The 24564-nt window shown below is 43.2% G+C and overlaps 1 protein-coding gene across 1 annotated transcript; it reads right to left on the bottom strand.

Moving 5' to 3' along the window:
• Positions 1-5751: 5751 nt before the first annotated feature.
• On the bottom strand, positions 5752-22597 carry LOC134624157 (uncharacterized). Its single transcript, XM_063469130.1, has 10 exons — positions 22490-22597; positions 17336-17680; positions 17139-17255; positions 12371-12706; positions 11464-11805; positions 10896-11234; positions 9185-9463; positions 8595-8939; positions 7546-7630; positions 5752-6344 (listed from the first exon to the last, which is right to left on the bottom strand). The coding sequence occupies exons 1-10, from the start codon at positions 22521-22523 to the stop codon at positions 6296-6298; spliced, it is 2271 nt and encodes a 756-aa protein (XP_063325200.1). The 5' UTR covers positions 22524-22597; the 3' UTR covers positions 5752-6295.
• Positions 22598-24564: the final 1967 nt, after the last annotated feature.

Below are 24564 nucleotides of genomic sequence, written 5' to 3'. Positions count from 1 at the left end.
GGCTTTAACAAACAACAGTTTAAAATCATGTCTTCTCTCAGTATGGAAGGTCTCACACACTTTCCTGAATGTTTGAACCCTGAACTACTGGCTGTTCCATGTCAGCCTGGATATACATACAGTCTTGGTGTGATAGACCCCAGCCTCTATGGATCTTGTGCTCAGTGCTTGTTCCTGTGCTGCTATGATTAGTGCCTCTGTGCTGTCTTTCAGTCCAGCTTTGTCCAGCCACTGGTAGGATTTCTGGATATCAGCCACCTCCGCTATTTGCAGGTGGTACATACCGTGCAGGGGCCTGTCCTTTCATGATGGTGCCTCATCTTCTGTCTTGGGTTTCTGCCTGAGGTATTCACTGAGCACGCTGTCAGTTGGTGCCATCTTCCTGATGTATTCGTGGATGTTCGTTGTCTCATCCTGGACTGTGGTGCTGACACTCACCAGTCCCCGGCCTCCTTCCTTCTCCTTAGCGTTCAGCCTCAGGGTGCTGGTCTTGGGGTGAAACCCTCCATGCATTCCTGGTCTTGACATCAGTGGCTTCTATCTCCTCCTTTGGTCAGCTTATTATACCAGCAGGGTACCTGATCACAGGCAGGGTGTAGGTGTTGGTAGCCCAGATCTTGTTGTTACTGTTCAGTGGGCTCTTCTGTAGTGGGATGTGGCCGGTCCCCTCTGGTCCTGGGATCAGGACCAGCTTCAGTTAGCCTTTCCAGGAGCTATCCAACACCAGGTGCTGTCATCAACCGAACATCAACCGAACTGTCAGCAGTGATTTAATGACTTTCTGATCTCTGTGAAAATGATTTCCACATCATGTACTGTATATATTTACTGCTGTATGTGTCACAGCATTCAGGGCCTTTATAAGCACAGGTCATACAGACAAACGTACTAAACTGAACAATTTCAGGTTCTGTTTTCCATCATGTGTCATTTATTAATATGGAAGCACTGAGAATGGATGGATGGTTATTTCATTAATAATTTAATTTCATTCTCTGTATCTTTACCACACATGTGACTTGGTGTAGGTGCTGTAAGTGCCGTGAATGCTTACATTGTACTCACTGCAACGTATTCATAGCACAGACTCAGCACACTGTGTTAGAGGCTGGGATGAGGTGAGCCTGGTCCTTGATCATCATCTATGTCCAGTTGAGAATGACTGTGTGCACTCACATATTAAATGAACTGAAATCAGTGTGATCTCCAATCAGAGCAGAGGCTGTGATAAAAGAATTGGGGCTTTAATCAGCTCTCAGTATCACAAAGTAATGTGTCTGTGAAGGTTCTCAGTCATCCAGGTCATCGTAGACTCATCGTAGTCCACAAAGTAATGTGGTAACATCTGGACTCACGAGTTTACTGTCAGCATTTTAATCTCTAGTTTAAAGGCTGTAGGTTGCAGCCGTTGCTCTAACACTGTATAAATGTAACAGGGCTCAGTGCTGGTTCTAACAGTCTGAGCACAGCAGCTTACAAACACGTAGCTAGGCCTGGACCGCCCCAAAGGAGTGTTTGTTACAGCCTGCTGTGATTAGAGATGCTGTATGAAATGTGACCCTGGTGAAGCTGCCTCTGTTGTCTTCATAAACACACTCTTCTTGTTCTGAATGAAGGACATGGACCCTCATCTATCAGCTCCACACTTCCTTATGGTCAGTGTTCTGACTCTGTGGTGACTGCAGGCTCTGGCTGGATGAATGCATCTACACCAGCGGTCCCCAACCTTTGTTGCCCCACAGACCGGTTTAATGTCAGACAATATTTTCACGGACCAGAATTTACGGTGTGGCAGATAAATACAACAAAATAAAATGATACAAACAAGACAAAAATGCCTCTTAACTGGCACCAGAAGGCATGATCACATCATCCCTGTTCGAGCCAATCTACACTGGCTCCCTGTTAAAAACCCTGAAATGCACCAACAACACTGAGAGTAAAAACCTTCTCCAGTCCTCCATTCTTCTTTCCCGCATTATTAAGGATGCTCTGACTACTATTGGACCCTGTATCCTACTCTTAATGAACTCTTCATTGTCATCAGGCTCTGTTCTGACTGCCTTCAAATCAGATTTCTAAACTTCCTTTCATGTCTAAACTTTTAGAAAAAATATTTCTCCAGCAGCCACAGTCCTTCTTAGAGACACATGGTGTCAGTGAAAAATTTCAATCTGGATTCAAACCTTGTAATAGCATCAAGACAGCTTTATTGAGAGTTTTTCTGCTTTCAATACGGTTGACCATAATATTTTCCTAACAAGGCTAGAGCTTATAGTTGGGTCTTAAAGTTCTTTCATGGTTTGAATCGTACCTATCAGACAGATCCTTCTCTGTCACCATGGGGAAATACTCTTCCTCTTCTGCCCCTGCTATTCGTGGTGCGCCTCAGGGGTCCGTATTGAGCCCCAAGCTGTTCTCCCTGTACTTGCTACCCTTGGGACTCATCTTTAAAAAACATATCATCTCCTAACACTACCACGCAAATGATATCCAAATCTACCGTCCTTTAAATTTGGGTGCCCTGTCTCCATTCTTGCCTTTGTTCAACTGTCTGCGGGACGTTAAAGATTGGCTATCCCAGAATTCTCTTATTTTAAATGAAAGCAAAACAGAAAGTATTGTTTTCAATAGCCACATTCCCCTGGGCCAGCTAACTGATACACTGGGGTCTTTTGCCTGCCACCTTTCTCATTCTGCCAGAAATCTCAGAGTGTTCCTGGAAAGTTCTTTTGGTAAAAACCAGCTTTTAGCAATTATGCCAGATTTCCAAAGCTGAGCCCTATTTCCCACATAAAGAACTCGAAAAACTTATCCATGCCTTCATCACTTCCAGTTTGGACTCTTGCAACTGTCATTACCTGGGCCTCAAACTCTCCCTCCTTCAGCACCTGCAATTAGTCCAAAATGTGGCAGCATTAGAAGGCATGAGCACATCATCCCTGTCTTCGCTAACCGACACCGGCTTCCCGTCAAATATCGCATTGATTTCAGAATCCTTCTGCTCACTTTTAAGATTCTAACTAACATGGGCCCTAGCTACCTAACTGATCTACTTGATCTGTACAATGCAAGGAGAGCACTAAGATCCTCCAGCCAACTGCTCCTAACGCAACCAAGGTCTCGTTTGAAAACCGTGACCGTGCTTTTGCCATTGCAGCTCCCAGACTCTGAAATAATCTCCCAGTTCACATCCGTACATCAGAATCAATTTAATCGTTCAAATTGTGCTTAAAAACACAATTGTTAAACTTAGTTTGACTTTCATTTGGCCTGCACTACACCATGTAATGTAATTCTAATTGTAACAGCACTATTTGTTTCTTGTTCTGTACACATTGTGGTTTTATTGTGAAGCACTTTAATGTACACTAGACTTTTAAATGTGCTATAGAAATAAACTTTGACTTGACTCCACTCTGCTCTCTGGACCGGTACCATGCCGTGGCTTGGGGACCACTACATTAACACATGAGTAGTTCAGGGCTGCACGTCATTTTCATTGTTACTGCTAATAGTCTTTGTGAAAAGCACATTGATGTGAAAATCTTCATGAGATTCAGAGTTCTCACAACATAATTAAAGATTCATTTAAAAGAAAATCACAAATTATTATCATCTTCAGAACATTTCATTAAACATTAGAGACAGACTGCTGTGTACATCTCATTACAGTCCAAACAACCTACAGCCCCCAAACGCATCATGAACCAGTGTGCAGTCAGGGCTTTGGTCTCCTATTTGACCGTATTTACATGGATCCAGCTGGTTCCCTGGAGGTGACTGTTCCTATAACAAAGTCAAATTGTCAGAAAGCAGATGTGTGATCTCCACCCATGAACACGCTCAGAGACCTCAGAGTTTCTCCACCCATGAAGCTGATTTCTGCTCTCAGAGCTGATGTTTGACTCTGTATAACATCTTTAAGAACTTCCTCAGCCCTTCAGTATTTTTATGCATCTGTACTCCTCCTCCTCCTTGGTTTCAGCTCTGGGGGTTCTTCTACTTCCTGTTTCCACAGTGGGAGCAGACTGTGAGTGGGGTTAGGGAGTCAACATGAAAACATCAGTGTGAGGTTATGAACTCATATCTGAGTGAATGCTTCAGCTTCAATTCGTCCTCTGAGGGTTCACACACTGACGGTCACTGATTGGTCCACTCAGTCACATGGGTCAGAACCAGGAAGCTGTAAGGGCACAGAGTAATGGGTGGTGCTGTCAGAGGTCAAAATATAATGAATTACAGCAGTTCAGCCTAGAAGGTCACATCTGGATGAATCCAGCTGTGTACAGCCAAAGAGAGATTGGCTGATCACAGGCTGACCAGGGATGGAGATGGTTACAGTCCCTGACTGAGAGGAGTGGTGCATGGTGGGTAAGTAACGAGTGCAGTCAGAGGTACAGACAACCACTCAGCCTCACACTGACAGACCGTTCAGGATCTCTGTGGGAGGTTTGCATGATGTGCCTGCACGAGTCTCTGTGCCTTTATGTAAAACACAACAATCATATTATTACACCGGGCCTCTGAACTTAAAGAACATGTCCACACTGAAAATAAAATGAGTACTGTGCTGTACCTGAATGTTATAAAGACTGAACCCACACCAAAGGATCACACCTGTAATCCTGAGATTAACGGTGTACAACAATGACATAGAAAATACCATAAATATGAACTGTGAACTTAGCGTCCACACCCTGAACAAAGCACTCTGGGCACTCTAAGTATCCTCACTCTAGTAATAAAAACCATGTGACCGCATACAGTTTTTTCTTTTGTTTGGCTAGGCCATGAAATCAACAGTTAGCTTATAGCAGCAAACGTTTGGTCCTTTGAGCTCACGAACCAGTCCACTGTTCAGTCAAGCTCATTCTACCAGAGATGGTACATGTTTATTTTTAATGGCCATTAAACCACACAGACCGTCTGTAACAGGGAGCTGCTCTTATTGGACTGTATATTTATAGCAATGCTTTGAATGTTTTATTAACTCCAACACCAAATGCAAACCTGGTCATACTTTTCACAGCTGAGGTGTTTAATCAGTGATGGCGACTCTATGACCTCATGTGACGTCTGCTGGATTCACTGAGATGGTATTTATCTATCAGTCACTGTGCTGCACCACAACCCACTCACCTCACAAGCTCCACCCTCAGAGCACACGAGCATGAGGTCACTGCAGCCCATCGACCTGAGGAAGGCTGCTGGTCCTGATGGTGTCCCAGGCCGGGTGGATGGAGTCTTCAGCCAGTGTCTGTCCCACTCTGCCCAGAGTCCTCCACCATAATTAAACCCCATATTTCCAGCTTCATCAACTCCTGACACCACCCTCCCCTGGAATAATGAAACGTCTGAGCTGCTGGTGTTTATCGGTGCTCTATAGAGAGCATACTGACTCACAGCTGCACCGCGGCTCACAGGAAAGCACCATGATGGCTGCTCTCTGTCCACACTGGAAGAACCCCACAGCTCCATCAGAACATGATGAAGGACCCTCCACACCGCGTGCTGTTCACACTGTTTGAACAGGCAGATCCATCAGACCAGGACAGCCTGATCCACACACAGCTTTGACCCAACAGCAGTGAACACAAAGCACCAACATGAGTGTGTCTGTGCAGCTGCAACACAACAGCACAGTGTTTGTTTGATTACTAACATGTTTGTGGTTTCTAACCAGCGTGCACTGAATGGCTGACATGATTAAATACTGTATATGTGACAGAGAGACACGGAGACGTCATATTGATGTGTAAAAACATTTAATCTGGTTTATACAGCACCAACATCACAACATCAGTGACCTCAGGGTGATTATATGGATATATATGATACTGATGGAGGCAGCTGTCAATCAGAGGCACTGACAGGAAGTGTGGGTGTGGCCTCAGGGCCTCCATCACAGGTCCTTCCTGCTCTGATTGCAGCTCTGAGGTCAGAGAGGGTGTTTCATCTGTTTGTCTGATCTTCTCTGAAGCTTCCTGACAGTCAGCAGCTTTGACCTTTGACCCACATGAAGCTAACATGTGACACAGAGTCAGGACGCTCCGTGGAGATCCATCAGAACAGCAGAAACACGCTCGGGGTCATCATCATTATAAACTTCTAATGTTAGACAAACAGCTGCAGAACATCTGGCTGAGGTTAGTTTGCTGTTAGCAGAGGAAGGCCAAAGCAAAGCTGCATCTTCATCTTCCTCAGGGCTCAATACACACTAAATACTTTATACTGTATATACACACAGGCTGCTCTTCATCACCAGCTCCTCCTCCTCCTCCTGTGTGACCCATCAAGCTGAATGAACATCCATCAGAGGAAAGTCTTCATGGCTCCTGTTCCTGAGGACACAGAGGACAGACAGACACTCACATGGGTCCGTGGGTTTGATGCTGGAGTCTATCCCAGCTGATCAATATCCTACAAACAGACTGATTTGTTCTCTGATCTGTGATCGATCAGCTGGGACTAGGATGAGGATCAGAGCCAAGAATAAAACCAGGTTCATACATTCATACCTGCACAGGCAGGTCATGTCATGTCCTCACTGAGCTCTGAGCTCCTTGTTCCATTAATCAGTGTTAAATATGGAATAATCTTTATATCATGAGTCCCATGCAAGAACAAAACATAATTCAAGCAAATAATTAAATTCCTCATAAAGTCAGTGCAGCACTGCAGCCAAGTGCACAGAGAAGCCAAAACCCGAAGAGGTTTCTCCTCTGCTCGCGCTGCAGTGGTGCTACGCTTGTACAGTTAATCTCCTAGCAAAGGTCATTTTAGCCTGTGCAGATCACTTTGCCTAAAGGAGGCCAGGGTCCTGATGTGATTGGTCACTTTGTTGGTGTCAGGACCCTTCAGTGGAAGGGTCCTGAAACCCACCTGTTTAAAACTGCCTACTCCATATAACTGTTTTCACGCCTGTTTTATTTGCTGTACAGTGTCCTTGAAAGGTGCTTTTAAATAAGCATCTTAAAAGGTTCATTGTGTTCATCTGTGTTTTCAGTGGGCACCACTGAACTGTTCATTGTTCCCTCACTGCTGCTAGTTTGAGTCATTATGCAAATGTCCTGTTTATAAGGTTGGAAACCTGCAGTCAGCTGAGACTGAAGGAGTCACTTGGATGGTATTGAAATGTTTCTCCCACTGAAAACGTCCAGATGAACAGAATCAATCTTTGGGTTGATCCGCCTCCACACTGCCAAAAGTCAGGTAACAGCTAAAGTGATGTGCACCAGCAACATTTCACCAGCAGATGAACTGCACGAGCGTAAAAATGCTGCAGCACGATCAAAATAGAAACACTTGCAGCTTCTCATGCGTGTGGCCGCTGAGCTCTGCGCGGGTTGTTGGATTTATGCACGAGGAATTTAACTGTGCCTGTGAAATGAAATGATTTGCTCAGATTACATTTTTTTTCTTTTTTCTTCTTATGATATAAAGATCATTCCATATTTAAAGTGCAGCTCATTGAAACTGGACCAGCTGCAGTTACCATGGTGACAGGTAAACGCACACACCTCTGTGACCCTGCAAACATACCTCACGTCCTCTTTGACCTCTGCATTTGGTGCACTCCTCCTCCTGAGACGTGAAAACATGTCTGCCATGGTTCCCTTTAATGTTGCTGCAGAGGAGAAAACAGGAGTCTCAGTGTTTCTACATCAGACACACAAACCAGGTGATCATGTGACTGTTTCCTCTCAGCTGTGGTTTAGTCTCAGTAGTGGGAACACTGGAACAACCTTTAATAGTGATGAAAACGATCACATACATGAACTCTGCATAGATTTGGCTTCCTAGAGTTAAACGAGACTGAGTGATGTTTAAAATGCAAACCAAGCATTCACTAAATCAGCACCTGGTCACCTGACTGTACAGGCCAATCACAGCTCTCCATGAGCCGCTCAGCTGTAAGTTTAACACTACATTGAAGGACAAGTATCACAGATGTTATTTGGATGTACTCTGCACGGACACATTTATAGTTTAGTTATCTTATTGTATTCAGTGTTATGTAGTTTTATTCATATCCATCGTGTAGATAAAACTAACACACTTAGCTTCTATTTTGTAAAAGATCCTGGTGAGTAAACACAACGCTGTTTTAATATCTTTGCAAAATAAAATACAAACTCTACATCTAAGGAGTAAAACATCGTCACTTTTCTGTGGATCATGAATTAAAGTCATGCCAGTTACACACAGTGATGTTATCAAGCAAGTATTTATGATTATTTTCATTTCTCTTTAACTCAGTGAATGAATGTGGATTTAACCTTGAAGCACGTTCAATCATCCAGGATTCTTCAGTCTCAGAGGGCTGAAGAAGTCAGCCTAACACTTCCATTAATAACATCCAGATGAACACAGTGAGCTGTCTGTGGTTGCAGACATCATGTGAAGATAATTCTGCTGTTTATGAAACTAGACACCTTAAATATTTCTGAGAGATTTGTTTCACAACAAGAGCAAAGGGTTCAGATCTTTATGTGACACTGCAACACCCATCACTTTCTTTCTTATAGTGTAAACTTCTTATCAATCTTTTTACATCATTTATTCAACATCAACTGCACTGTTACTCTCACCTCTGACTCTGAGAGTCACGACTTTCTGTACCAGGATGCGTCCGTCCTTGTTGCCAACCGTACAGGTGTAGCTACCACTGTCAGTGGGGAGGGGCTTTTTCAGGGTCAGACTGAGGTCTCCAGTTCTCAGTGAATCTTTATTCATCTCTGTGCGACCTCTGTAAGCCGGGTCCTGTTTACCTGTCTGGTTGTAGTTATACACACCAAAGCAGTGGACCATCATGAGTTTGGGTTCAGAGACAAACCATTGCACCCTGTCAACATGATGAAGGTCAGCTGTGGTTTTAAAGGGCAGCAGGACAGACTCCTCCCCCTCTGTCACCTCCACCTTCTCCAGTTGGAAGTCTGAGAGCAGAACATGAACACAGACAGACATCAGTGAGGTTGATCCTCCATCATGTCCTCTGCTGTGTAACCAGCAGTTCCTGTTCTCAGTGTTTCTCTGACTTGGAGCTGAACTGTTGTGTGTTGATGTGTGAGGCTGCACAAACAGCTGTGCAGCTTTTATTCTCACACAGCTGCAAACAGCTGGACATTCACAGTTTACACAGCTGGGATTCACAGTGTGGACAAACAGCTGATACACTCACCTCTGACACTGAATATCACTGATTGCTGTAGCAGGATGTCCCCATTTTCTCTGTAGGCGGTGCAGGTGTAGATTCCACTGTCAGTAAGACGGAGGTCTTCCAGGTTCAGACTGAGGTCTTTCTCATTTCCCTGATGTTTTTCTATTTCCTTTATGAACTTGTATTTGGGGTATATATGTTCCCACTTCACTTTGGAAATCTGATCAAGTTGATCTGTTTTTTCAAATTGTAGCAAATAAGACTTGTTTCCATACACTGTCCCCATCCTGCTCACAGTGTCTGAGAAGAGAAAAGAGACAGACACCATTGAGAGCCCACTCCACTGTGACAAACTTGACCAAGGTCCGCTTTGGTCTTAAAGGCAGCAGCACAGACTCCTCCCCCTGTGGCACGTCCACCATGTGAGGGAGACTCTCTCAAAAGGGATCAGACAGATGTGAGTGAGTGATCATCTCCTCTGCACAAACAGCTGTGCAGCTTTTATTCTCACACAGCTGGACACAGTCACAGCTGGACACAGTCACAGCTGGACACACTCACTGCTGACTGTTTCCATCAAACAGAGCTTGAACACAGAGATGATCCTTTGTCTAAAGTCTGATGAGTATCGATGGTACTGGAGTGATATTTAAAGTATAAGCTCTGATGTTATCGGTGCTGCTTTCAGTCCTGGTGAAACTAAGCAGCTGTGAGTGGTCGTTGCCACTAGTTACAGACGGGAACATGTTAAACACTGAGTGAAGCTTCGTCACAGACTCACAGCTGTCAGTGTGTCAGCTCTGCTGGCAGCCTGGAGTCACCTGAAGCTTCACTTTGGGCTGATGCTAACTGTCACTGTTATATGTGTGTTATTAACCTCAGAGAAACCAACTGCTGTTCAGAAGATTTCAGGTCTGATCAGAGGTTTGGAGGCGGGACTTACAGCACAGGAAGTGATGTCAGAACAAAAAAAGACTTTAGTCCTGAGTGAGTGACAGGTTTGACAGGATGGTGATGTGGATTTCCTTCAGACCTGGATCACAGTCTTCACCCTTTAAACATCTTTACTCTGTTTGTGCTTTTCTATCGTCAGCAAACCTGTATTTATCCAAACACTGTTATTTATTCACCTTTCAGTCATTTTAATTTTAAAACTGTGTATATATGTATATATATACTGTGTATATTGTGTGTATTTGTTCCCTCACTCTTACTGCCTGTTAATGCCCTGTCCTTATCTTCAACGTCATGCTGCTCTGTTGTATCTTAATTGCTGCACTAGCTGTCAGCTTTTATTTACCATAACACATTTAAATAATCAAGGTATGAATTATTGTTTCTAAACAATGTTAGTTTATGATCAAATATATAGAAGATGAAGCACTCTTCTCCTTATTTACCAAAAAGTCTCTTTTAAAGTAGTCGACCAATCAGCAGAACCCTGAAGAGTAGCTGTGCCAGCAAATATATTCATCTGTACTGATCAGTGAATGTCAGCAGCTTCTTATTAACAACTCAGAGTGATGATGATGATAATAATGATATAGATACCCAGCTTATATTAGATAGAAAACACAAAATATCTCATTACACTTTCAGTTATTAAATTCATTTTCAGCACTTTTGTGTCTCATAAGAAACATTTTATCGTATCAGGTTATCAAAGAACCATCAGCAGCTCTTTGATTTCACTGATTCATGCTGGATTCACACAAACAGCTGTTTCACTCACCATACACATTGAGAGTCACTGATTTCCGTAGCAGCATGTGTCCATCCTTGTAGATGTTGCAGGTGTAGAGTCCACCGTTAGTGAGGTGGAGGTCTTTCAGGGTCAGACTGAGGTCTTTAGTTGTCACTGGACCTTTACTCATCACTGTGCAGCTACTGTAACACTGGTGCTGTTTATCTGGCGGATTGTTTCCACTCTTATACACGTGGACCTTCATTTGTTGTGTTTCAGTGAAAGTCCACTCCACTGTGATGTCCTGAGGAAGGTTAGCTGGGGTTTTAAAGGGCAGCAGGACAGACTCATTTCCATTTTGCACCTGCACAATGTCTGGCACACTCTCTGTAAAGAGACAGACAGACATGAGTGAGGCTGATGGTCCATCCTGTCCTCTGCTGTGTAACCAGCTGTTTTCAGTGTTTCTCTGACTTGGAGCTGAACTGTTGTGTGTTGATGTGTGAGGCTGCACAAACAGCTGTGCAGCTTTTATTCTCACACAGCTGCAAACAGCTGGACACACAGGTTTACACAGCTGGGATTTACACTGTGGACAAACAGCTGTTACACTCACCTCTGAACCTGAGAGTCACTACTTTCTGTAGCAACATGTATCCATCCTTGTTGTAGACGGTGCAGGTGTAGACTCCACTGTCAGTGAGGCGGGGATATTTCAGGGTCAGACTGAGGTCTTTAGTTCTCAGTGGATTTTCATTCATCTCTGTGCGACCTCTGTAATCCTGGTCTTGGTTGTGTGACTGATTGTTTCCACTCTTATACACGTGGACCTTCCTCTCTGTGGGTTCAGTGAGAGTCCACTCCACTGTGACGTCCCGAGGAAGGTCAGCTGTGGTTTTAAAGGGCAGAAGGACAGACTCCTCTGCATCTGTCACATTCACCACCTCTGGTGGAGGAACTGAGAGAAAACAGAAAATTATGAGACAGACAGATAAAAAATGTCACTGTTCCATGATGTAATGTGGATACTGCTCTGTTGTTCAGCACTGTGTAAGAGGACACAGGTATTTATTACATAATTAACACATAAATCATTCGAGTGTGGTATAAAATGGGTGTGGTATATGAGACTAAATATTCCCACTGTGTGCACTGCTGAGAAGAAACACAGCACTGCAAATTCAAACTCTGATAAATTATATGCTACAAATGCTAACAAATCTTTGTATGTACCAAAGGTTTGTTGCACCTATTATTGTTGAACTGAAAACAAAGAAATACAAGCTTCTTTTGGAAATATTCTGAAAATGGGCCTCAAAAACAGCATTTGAGAATGAAACCACTAATGGGGGTTACAACTATGTGTAGTAGCAAAAAGATGATGATGCAAATACTGTCATATCCAGACATTAGTAAGGTTATCTTAAAATAATTAAATTAAAGAACACAGCACCCAAGAATCTGTCTGGTTGGGTGTTATTCATGGAGGATTCACACTGTGGACAAACAGCTGTAACACTCACCTCTGACACTGAGAGTCACTGATTTCTGTAGCAGCATGTTTCTATCCTTGTCATAGACGGTGCAGGTGTAGACTCCACTGTCAGTAGGGCGGAGGTCTTTCAGGGTCAGACTGAGGTCTTTAGTTCTCAGTGGATCTTCATCCATCTCTGTGCGACCGCTGTAAACCTGGTGCTGTTTATCTGGCTGATTGTTTCCACTCTCATACACGTGGACCTTCATGTAATTGGAGTCTGTCCACTCCACTGTGACATTCTGAGGAGGGTCAGCTGTGGTTCTAAAGGGCAGCAGGACAGACTCCTCCCCCTGTGGCACCTCCACCATCTCTGGCTGCAGAGCTGAGAGGAGAACATGAGGTTTACAGACAGACAGACATCAGTGAGGTTGATCCTCCATCATGTCCTCTGCTGTGTAACCAGCAGCTCTTCACTCCTGTTTTCAGTGTTTCTCTGACTTGGAGCTGAACTGTTGTGTGTTGATGCTGCACAAACAGCTGCTTCTCAAAGTCAAACATACAGGCAGGACTAACTTTGAATTATAACAAGCATTTATTTAATCTGTGAAAGTTGTGCATGAATTAGTGCTGCAGTATTAGGGCTGCACGATTTTGCATAAAATGAGAATCACGATTTTTTTGCTTAGAATTGAGATCACGATTCTCTCACAATTTTCTTTTCCAATATAAATATTTATTGCACTTATTAACTGCACATCAGCTTCGTAACAGTTGAAACTGAACATAAAAACAATAAATAAACATAAAAACAATAAATGCCTCACATTTTGTTGTTGCCGCAAAATGTTGTACTGCTTGAAATTCCGTCTCCACCGTTGCTGGACGCTGCGTGTATAGAGCAGGTAGTGCAACAATAGAAAAATAGTTGCGGGACGGCACTGTGCAGCGTTTGTCTAGGGCAGGGGTCAGCAACCTTTAGCACCCAAAGAGCCATTTGGACGCGATTTCCACGCAAGAAAGAAACTCTGGGAGCCGCAAATACTTTTTGACATCTAAAATGAACATAACACTGTATATATTGTTTTTTTTTTACCTTTATGCTTTGTGTGAACAACTAAGGTGTGTTGCTTAAATGCATGAAGTGCTACAGAGAAAATTACATTTTATTTATGTAATTAACACATTTTGAACTTTGCAAAATTCCGCCTAAGTATGTATTATACCTGGTTAATATGTGTGGCGGGGCGTGGACTGCAGCGCCGCTGCAGGTGAGGCGGACACACCTTAGCGGTACCCGCAATCACGCCTCGCCGCCTTAACGTCTGTGCCACCTATGCTGTTGTGTTGGTGTGTGTCGGGCTGCGAGCTTTAACACCGGCTGTATGCGTAAAGCAACCGTGTGTGAAAAGTGGTCAATTAAAAGATGCTGAAAAGCATGTTCATGGAAACATAGTCGGGTCTGCCGTGATATGTTTACAATGGGACTTCCGCTCCTGAACCTCTGCGCACAGCGTCTGCTGTACGATCGGGGCTGTACGAAATCACTTTCATCTTTACGTACGACTGTAAGCTGTCGTCTGCAGTGTTGGGACTAACGCGTTATTAAGTAACGCGTTACAGTAACTACGTTATTATTGTGGTAACGAGCACGGTAACTAGTTATTATGCCAAAACCAGGAACGCGTTACTCGTTACTGGGATTTAGATAGGCTCTTTATTCGTTACTTCGTGTGGTGGATATCGCGGAGCTTCCACAGATTCAATAACATTAGCAAGTGGTGGAAGCCAGCAGGTGGATGAAGGAAAAGGGAGGCAAGAGGAGAGACCCGAAGAGGCCGCCGATCCGCGTGTCAGGTGAACTGAACTTCAGGTAATGTATAAGGTTCCCGTTATTGATGTTTGGGTGGTTGACCGGGACAAATTTTCTCCTGTCACTTTCTCGTCATCCCTGACGTGTTCTCCGTTGTTTTTTCCCTGCTAATTTGAGCATCACACGGCACAGCTTCTCTATCACGTGGTATAAGGCTCCGACCTTGTCATTTGTTGAGCAGGAAGAGTGAGCGCTTGTTTTCATGCAGATTATGTCCCGGATCAAAATGCGGTACAATCGTCGTCGTCTTTCTTTCTTTCTTTCTTTCTTTTTTTTTTTTAGATCGTTCTCATTTGGAAATGAGATCGCACATAAGTATGAATCGAGATCGCGATTTTCTAACGATTAATCGTGCAGCCCTATGCAGTATGTTGTAATCTGTCAGCTCTTCTTTAGAGACATAAAGGAAACTTAAACTAATTCTTCTGCTTCAGGCTGCTACTGATGGTCTGCAGAGATTCTAGCAGATATTAGTTAAAACCAGTAACACTGTAGGTAATCAATTTATTCATGAAGCACTTTCAGACTCCCAGCTGCAAACAAAGTTCTGACATTTGACATGACAAACAGAAAACATCCATCCATTCACTTCCACTTATCCCTTTCAGGGTCGCGGGGGTTGCTGGAGCCTATCCCAGCTGTCATAGAGCAAGAGGATGTGAGTGAAGTTGCCCCCCCCCCCCCCCCCCCCCCCACCTTCTTCAAATCCAACAAAAGTGGTATCAAACGTTCGTGCTGCAAAAATTTTCGTTTGTGCTACTATCATTTTAAAGATATTAATAAAAATTTCTAGAGGTCATCAGAGGTCAACCCCCCCCCCCCCACATTAGTTAAATCACACAAAATGGGTGTCAATCAACTGTGCTACGTTTGTGCTGGTTTGTGCTGCTAAAATTGTCATTTGTGCTGCTTCTGCTTTAAAGATATTAATGAAAATGTAAAGGTCAAAAGGTCAACCAGCCCCCCACATTACCCAAATCAAACAAAAACCCAGGCTCGGTTTTAGCCTTGGGCTGGCTGGTTTTTAATGGCGCCACAGAGTCCAGGATAGTTTGGGAAGAAGATTGAAATCAAATCCGACAGCGGCAAACAGCAGCGCTGGTTTGAACTGTAGTGTGTGAAAACACAGCATCAAATAATACAGCCATACGGTCAGAGAAGGCAGTGTCAGACACTTCCACGTTAGACACAGGTAGACTGTGTGACAAGACCAGTGTGTGTGTCCGTGTTCATGTGTGTGACCAGGTACGGACTGGACCAGATTAAGAGTCAAAAAGTCTTTCACAGGACAGCAGACATGGATATTAAAATCTCCCACAATAAGAACATGATCATAGTTGGGCATAATCCCAGCTAGCAATTCTGAAAAGTCATTTATGAAATTCTTATTGTATTTAGGGGGACGATAAATAACAGCAAAGAGCACAGAGTTAGAGCGATTAACTTCAAAACATGTGAGCTCAAAGCTGGAAGACGAGGGCTGTAAAACACACTGTTTACATTTAAAATCCTTTTAAAGCAACCGCCGTACCTCCTCCTCTCCCTGATGTCCTTGGTGTGTTAAAATAGGAACAACCTGCTGGTAAAAGTTCAGATAAAATACTGGACTCAGTGTTAAGCCAAGTCTCAGTGACACACATGAAGTCCAGTTTCCAGGGGGTGAATAACTCCTTCAGAATAAAAGATTTGTTCACCAACAATCTGGCGTTTACCAGGCCAATCCTGACAGGAGCCAAGGCAGAGGTATGAGCCCCAGCGGCACAGGGAGCCCAACACAGCAGCTTCAGTTTATCAAGGTTCGCCCGGCGCACATCGAGCCGAGGAGAACTGGGGTCACGAAGGAGTGGCGTGTCATCCTGGCCGACCACGGGGATGAGGCAGGAATCCACAGGGTCCAGAAAACGTCGGTGCACAAAACCCCCCCAAAATAATCTCTGTATTCCTTGGATGGTGCACCAAGGAGAGCTTGAGTTTAACCAGCCAGCCACTTCGCTACCCCGACGCCTTTGCAGGGGAGGTAGCATGACAGTACGGCATAGGTAAGTCGGGATTTGTGACAGCAGCGGACACCATGAATTCTGACCTCCATTAAAAACTGTGTTTAGATCAGAACTTCAGAGATTTAGAAGTGATTGGCGATCGTACACCAGTAGAGAGCAGATTTCCTGAGTGTCACATAACAGGAACAATATAAAAACAAACAAAACTGTAAGCCACAGACGAGCAGCCAAGTACACCGGCGCCATCTTGATCCCCATTTAAGCTGCTATGATGATGATGCTACTAAGTGAAAAATGACATTTGTTGCTACTATGTAACAAACATTTCTGGACTGTTTCCCCAGCACAGCAGTAAGTGCTGAAAGAAGCTGGTTTGTGAGCCGCTGGTATTGGAGAGTCAGTAACAGCTCAGCTGCAGAAGAACACCAGACCTCAGGAACAGCTCTGTGATTGGTGGCAGAGGATCTGCTCTTCCATATAAGGACCCTGAATCACTGAAGCTGCTCAGACCAGCTGATCCTGGAAAAGTGCTCTGATGCTCACATTAGTCATGTGACCTCAGTCGCCATCAGACAAATCCTGCCAGTTCAGATCTACAAGAGCAGCTGTGTGTTAAACCTTCAGGATGTGGGTGATGCCTCTAATGTGCTCCATCGGTGTGAGTTCAAGGCTCTGCATGAAAGATGAGCTGATGCAAAGTTCCTCAGCAGATTCTGAGCTGTGAGAAAGATGAAAGGAGGCCACAGAGTCCAGCAGTTTTTGGGAGATACTTACCTGAATGATTGAGCATCGAGACAGGATTCATTATTGTTATTGATAATATGAACACAATAACTGAATGTGTGACTGTGTTACTGAGTTACAGGTGCAGGTAAGGGCTGCTGCTTCCACTTCCTGATCTGCTCTGTGGAAACGCACACACACACATTATAAAACATACACACCTTCTCTGTCCTTCATCCTTTTATATGCACAGCACATAAACAGACCAAAGGCAGCAGCCAGGATGATCAGAGTAATCAGCACAGCTGCGAGGACTTTGGGCCAGACTGGAGGAGGTTCTGTAACACAAACACAGGAGACATGAACATCATCAACATGTTTGTATGAACTCACATCAATCAGACCTCTGTCCACTGACCTGTGACCTTCAGCTGTACTACAGTTTTGCTCTGATCTTCTCCAGCCTTGCGGTAGATGCAGGTGTAGGTTCCACTGTCAGAGACTGTGGGCTTCCTCAGAGTGAGGCTGAGGTCTCCAGTCTGCAGAGCGTCGACTCTCATTGATGTTCGATGTTTGTAAAGCTTATTCTGAACACTAAGATCGTCACTTTTCTGCAGACGCAGGTGAACTGTTGCATCACTGAGCTCCTCACGGTCCCACACCGCTGCTGTGTCATTATCGGAAACATCAACTGATACCTGACAGTGCAGCAGGACAGACTCCACCCCCTCATACACCTCCAGCCCTGAGGCATGTTGGGAAACTGAAGACAAAAACATGAAACAGGTTAGACCTGTGCTTCACAGTCACATGACCTTTTTCACACACACACACTTCAGCAAAGAAACAGTACAGTGCTAACATGAACCATCAGCTCAGGTCTGCAACACAACACAAACACACATGTACAGTAAAGGCTTCTGCACACACAGCAGACCCTTTGTTCTCCCCTCAGACAGTTAAAACCTGCTCTGTACTCAGAACATCAGAGGAAGCAGCTGAGAGAAGCTTCCTGTGAGGGTCACTCAGGTCCATCAGCAGGTGTGCAGTCAAAGATGGGCTCAGGTCAGGTGGACAAAGCTCATCTGTCTGCAGTCGTGTGTTAATTATATGAATGTAGCATACATGCTGTGAATAACACGAAAGTAACTCAGGCTGTGACATCAGACAAAAGATAATTGTTACTGACTGAATGATTTTATGCTCCTCAGCTGCAGCAGGACAAATATGTAGTATTTACACATATATGTAGTGCATGTTTCTGTCTCTGCCTCTTTGGGTGGGAGTGCTTGTTTCTCTGTGTGGGTGGAGGTCTCAGCTCCATCAGTGTTAAAGCTGTAGTTACAGCACTGAGCTGACAGCACCCTGGCTGTGTGTCAGGAGGGGGGCTGGTTTACTGTTTCTACTTCCTGTTTTTGTCTGTGGCTCCTCGCCCTGTTTTAAGTTACATCTAAAAAGGCTCAGTGGGAACTTCCTGTAGCTGCAGTCTGAGCTCAGACACGTCAGATCAACACACACACGCTGCAAAGTATAATACTGTTATACAGTACAATAGTGTACAGCCAGGGTCAGGGTGTCGGTGTAGGAGACTCACAGAGCCCTGCAGGCCCGGGTTCGAGTCCTGCCTGTTAGCATCCACTCTCACTGTCTCCTGCTGTCTGTAGTACACACATGTTTAAACCACTGACTGTAGAAAACATGGACAACGAAACACCGCCTCCTCCCATTGTACAAAAATGAAGCCAAAATATCCCGCTTGTGGAGGCTGCCATCTTGCAATTTTGGAGCCAGAGTCTGCGCAGTAGTGACTTGCGATGGAGCGACTGTGGCTGTATCCCAATTCAGGGTCTTCAGCCTTAAAGGCTGCATTTTAAAGCCGATTATGTCACAGCGATGCGATGAAGGCTGTCCTAATTCAAAGGCTGCTCGAAATGCGACCCTTCATTTCCCTGAAATTTAAGAATGTGGCGGTGTAGACTTCGTGGCCCAACATATCCCAGAATGAATAGCGCGGCGGTGGGTGTGGATAATTTTGCAGAAAAAAACGTCAGAAGGGAGCGGCCAAAGAGTAAACTTTTAAAAGTAAGTACTGAATATGATACCACTTATTTATGTGCGAATGTTTAAGAACATTAAAACATTACTGTTGGCCACATGTCGGCAAAGTTATGTGACATTAGTGATGTTTGTACTTTCAGCGTTTACTTTGTTTTAAAGCTTCTACTTCAAAATATATATATAGTTGACCTTAATCTTACAGAGAATGTGATGATTTTATGGATAATTAAAGTCAGTCATATATCCACAAACACAACAAGCTGAAAGTCAGTGATGCGGCTCGGTTTGTAGTCCTGAATATGAGAGGAGGAGGAAGAGCCAGCAGCAGCTGACAGATGGAGAGAATAGACAGACTGTTCCCTGGGAGAAAGTACTCAGGGTCTTCAAGTTACACACTATGAAAGGCAGCAACAAGTTTAATATTCAGAAACCTAAAGTATGTATCAGCAGCAGAATGGAGCTAAAAATAAATGTTTGTTTCAGTTCTATGAAGCTTTGAGTATTTTGGATTAGTAGCACTGCTGTGTTTGTTGCATCATATTGCTGTAATTGTTTATATGCTTTATATATTCTGAGGTAAGTTGATCTATAGTGTTACATCATATTCTATAAGGATGTTATGTGTTTGTATACTTTCTGCCCAGTTTGACCCATTTAGCAGAAGTCAGTCTGTTTAAGGCTCTGATATCTATTCTGTGTGACTTAAAGCAGTTATGACATGGTCTGATTTTCTCACCCAATAAAGGAATATTTAATATATCAGTCTACTCTTCATTCTATCAGAAACAGTTTTCACAGCTCGTACATTTGCTTTTTACACATATATATAAGCATTGAGCCAAATTTAGTAATGCCAACATATTGAAGGAACAACATTTGTCTCTTATATATGATACACCTATATATACACTGTCAAAGGTACTTGTCTTTGAGTGAAGATTTAAGGTGATAGGAAATATAAATAAATGCAACTTGAATCTTTACTGAAGCTCAGTATTTGACACAGAGTTCACTAACATGAATTTTACTCACACATGTGATGTGATGAGTAGTGACAAGGGCCCTGTCACTACCCGATCCGTACCGGAAACCCGATCGGTACCCCGCATGCGCAAATCTTACATCACTTCCTCTCTTTGCCAACATTGCGACATTCAATATATTTGAATGATACGGTTTGCGCCCAGTTCTTAACATCTTAACAGATACTCTGACCTGTAACTATCGTAAAACGCTTCGACCGGAAGTAGACACCTTTCTCACGTTTCTCAATATGCGTACTTGTGCGTACTTGCGTTCTCGTGTACTCGTGATACGTCATCAGTCGGAGACCAAGTACTGTTCCAATTCGAAGTACGCATCAAGCCGAGAACGCGAAAAAGTCCCGGATGTGTTCTCGCTCCGCCCGTTTTATCGAGCATGCATCGGTGTGGACTTGGTACAGCTAAATATCCCAGAATGCATTTCGTCCAAAACTCAACAGCGGACTCCCGGCACATCGTTTCCAACCCCCCCCCTCGCGGTCTTCTCACTACTCAGGTTAAAGAAACCCCAGCAGCTGTCTATAGTATTGAGTGTCCACTAGAATAGAAATAAAAGCGTTCTAACATCTCACCTGCTTGTTTTTATTAAGGTATGTACACGTATGTACATGTACACTATTTTTATTAATAGAGGTTTCACTACTGAGGTTAAAAATGATATATAAGTTACTTAGATCACTTCTAAATGTTAATGTTTGGTTTATTTCAGTGTTTTATTTGTTCCTGAGTAAACCGGTTTGGCTGTGATTAAAGTTAAGCTTCATAACATGTTACTCACAGTTACATTAAGAGGGGACGGCAGTAAAAACTCTGGACCTGTGACATCATCACGTACGCTGGTGTTCCAATTGTACATATCGCGAGTCCGTGCTCGCGTTCTCGGCGAGTACGTACTCCCGTGCGTTCTCGGCGAGTACGTACTCACCGAGAACGCGAGTACGTACTCGCGTACTTGAGAATTGAGAAACGGCCAGTGACAGTCCCTAGCCTTTAAATCGGAAGAGTACTTGGTCTCCGACTGATGACGTATCACGAGTACGCGAGAACGCAAGTACGCACAAGTACGCATATTGAGAGGCCTTTGAGTACTTTTTTTTTTTTTTCATAAATTTATTAAATTTATGCACACATTTACAATCTCTCATTGGGAGACAACATTGGTGCAACAACATCTTGAAAAAGTTGAATAAGAAACCAAATGAAATAGGAGAAGACTAAAAAAAAAAAACCCCCAAAAAAAACAAACAAGAACAAAAACAAAAAAACAAAAAAAATATATATAAATATATGAAGGCCATTCTTATGACATTTAACAGTTTCCTTTCTGTGAACACTTTAACATACATGTGGCTTACTTAGTACACCAAAACAAAAAAACACATTCATTAAAAGGATAGAAATTGAGTCCCATTGTCACATATCAAAGCAGCCTCTTTACATGAATCCCTCAGTAATTCTAAAGATGACAAAAAAGATTTTCAATGCAATCTTCAATGCAGTTAGGGAAGGTCTTTTACTTTGCCATTTACATTTGTGTATGTGGTATTTGCCCATAATTATCACCACCCTGTGGAGCATGGATAGTTCCTTAGATGGATCACCATTATTATATAAAACTTGTGTTAGAGTCAGTGGGGTCATCCCATCTATTCTTATACTCAACCAGTCTACCAAATCCTGCCAAAAGTCAGTCGTTACTGAGCAGGAAAAAAACAAATGATCAATACTTTCCACATTTTGTGAACAAAACCCACATGGCTCCACCTCAAACCCAAACCTTTTCTTAAGCATTTCAGCTGCTGGGTAATATCCATTAATTACTTTAAATTGCATTTCTTTGACTTTGGGGGGGATATGCCATTTTAAAAACTGTGTATATTTGTTTGTTATTTTAACATTACTCCCTTTTAATTTTGTGTTACTGTTAAAGTCGTGAAATAATTTGTTTTTAAATATTTTGTTTATGGTTTTATTATTACAATTTTTATCAGTCAAAGGAATCTGATTTAGATGGAGGCCTTTGAGTACGCGGCCCTTGTGGACCGTTAGGGCTGCGTACTTTAAGGCTGCAGACCCTGAATTGGGATACAGCCCATGACACGCTCCTGTCCACACACCCGCTGGACGTGACGTCAAACACGCCCCCCCCCCCCCACCCCCCATACACTTTTTAAGTAGCCCGGCTGCTCCAGTTTATTTGCTGATGGATTTGCAATGCAATCATATGGCACATTGACTTCCGAGGAAATTTTAGACGCACTCGTAGTCAGAAAGGTTGCCGACCCCTGATTTAAACAAACACATATGATCAGCTGATAAAACCAACTGAAAGTGCGGGATCCGCCCTGCATGGAGGCCGCGGGGACGAGCTTCATCACATGAACTGGCTCGATGAACGTGGAAAAAAAACAGACCCGCGACACACTCGGTATGCAGCCACACCCACCTCTGTGTGTGTGTGTGTTTCTTACTGAGTAAGAGGAGCACGAGCATCATCATCTTCATCCTCGGTAACAGTCCCGTTACAGCTGATCCTCGCCGAGCCACCGACCGCTCCCAGAGACCCGTCACTCTGAACAAGATGGCGCACAAAGAAAAACTGACTTTCGATTCTACCGGAAGTCTCCTCCTCCCTGAGAACCTTCATAGTAAAAGCTCTTTACAGTGTTGAATAGAAGGTAAAAGGAAAGGGAAGAAATAATGAGTGATGTGCAGGTGAGAAGCTGTAACACTCACAGACTGTACGAAGGTTAAAGATGCTCCAATAAAAGAATAAAGCTCTTTATTACAAAGAGAAAGATGTGAAACACGCCTCCTCCTGTCTGCCTGTGAACTGAGCCCACACACTGGACTCTGTGTCACTGATGCAGCTGCTGACTGTGAGGTCATACCACGGTTCATGTTTCTAACATCTAAACATTTCACCTTAAACACATACAACACAACAGTGTGAACTACACACTCTGAGGTACAGTGGTCCCTCGCTATAACATATTCGGTCTCACTGTATCGCAGAATTTTTTGTGGCAATTTTGCTTTTTTACTTTTTTTTTTATTTTTTACAATTGTGAGTAGAATAAAATAACAATTAGAATAGAATGTGCTCAGATAATAGGGTGAGGCTGCAGATCAGAAGAACAGGAAATGATTCGTAAGTGTGTGTCTCGTTAGGATGACTTTATCAACCCCTGTTTAAAGGACAATTGTGAACTTTTATTCTCAAAGCATTTCATGTGGCTTTAAAGCTGTCAAGAATGAGATTAAGTTGCTGAACCTGACGTCTCTGACATGCCAAAGCAGGTAGTTTAGCTATAAACTTTGGTGTGTAACCAATGTTCTCTCTAAGCTGCGCGCGTGCGCAATTGCGCACTGCTGGCACGGTCTCTGCGCACAAAAAATCTGCGTTACGCACAAAAAAAATCTAACCTGAATTGAAATTAAAATTAAAACTTTAACAATTCTGTTTTGCAGTGTTAGTCAGTAAGTGACTGACTGCTCCAGTATGGGATTAGAACGATGCCACCTTATCCCATAGTCCAGCCAATCACGCGATTTACATTCGTATATACCGACATAATCAACGTGGTTGACAGGCTATGACAGCGTCCTTATGTGCCGACACCGGTGTTTTAGCTGATATGGAGTGAAGCCATGTTAATGACAACGTGTACAACCATTGGAGATGTGAGCAGGACAGACGGAACAACTGACGGAAATACTGTGGACTTTATACCAGTTTTTAAATTGTGTTGATAGGCCACGTAAATCCAGAGTTATGATAAAAATATCTGCAATGTTTGGTTTTCTTCCTGAATACTGTTGTTGTTTATATTTACTGCGGGAAGAAACGGGAAAAACGGGAAAACGCTCGAAAGCCTGTGAGCAAAAATAAAACACCCTTTCCTATTGGTCAAAAAATGTACCATGTTGACCAATCAAAAAATGATATGGCAACGTGGCATTTAGTTGTTAAGAAACGGGAGGAAATTGTAGGAGTGACGGTGGTGTTTTGAGATGAGAGAGATTTGTGACATTTAGCGCAAATCTTGTGTAGTTAGTGTGTAGTGTAGTCGATAGTTTTGTTGTGTGTGTCAGAACAATGAGGCGACTGCTGAATGTTACAGGTGTTACAGGAGGGATACATCTGGTGTTGTCAGGCCTGCAGGTATCAGGCTGTTATTTATCTCATAGTGGACAGAAATTATTTTTTGGAGTGGCACAAATAATTTGTGTGGCATCAAATTTGATGCAGAACAGCTGATTGTTCTGTAAATAGTTTAAAATGTTTGTTTAAAAAATGCCTTGGCTGCATTTTTAGGTAAACAGCTGCAAAAAAAACTTTGTTGTTTGCAAAACTCAGTTACTTTTTTGAAGAAGTAACTGTATAATTATTTGCCCAACATTGGTCATTATATACTGTATTTTGCAGACAGAGAGTTACAGACTCTCTCCTAGACCACAGACTCATAATACAAGTCAGAGCTTTATAAAAAATAAATAAATACATAAAAAATAAAAAAAGTTGTGTTTTCAAAATTGGAGTTCA

The sequence above is a fragment of the Pelmatolapia mariae genome, linkage group LG3_W (genome assembly GCF_036321145.2).
Source record: "Pelmatolapia mariae isolate MD_Pm_ZW linkage group LG3_W, Pm_UMD_F_2, whole genome shotgun sequence".
NCBI lineage: Eukaryota > Metazoa > Chordata > Actinopteri > Cichliformes > Cichlidae > Pelmatolapia > Pelmatolapia mariae.
Note: the sequence above shows the minus strand (reverse complement) of the source record. Positions and strands in the feature narration are given on the sequence as shown.

What these genes read in the sequence shown, in the direction of transcription:
- LOC134624157 (XM_063469130.1), bottom strand. Translation starts at nt 22,523, where the DNA reads ATGAAGATGATGATGCTCGTGCTCCTCTTACTCA. An exon ending in AGTGACTCTCAGTGTCAGAG is followed by an intron (nt 11,806 to 12,370) that starts GTGAGTGTTACA and finishes GTTTTCTCTCAG; the next exon opens with TTCCTCCACCAGAGGTGGTG. An exon ending in AGTGACTCTCAGGTTCAGAG is followed by an intron (nt 11,235 to 11,463) that starts GTGAGTGTAACA and finishes GTCTCTTTACAG; the next exon opens with AGAGTGTGCCAGACATTGTG.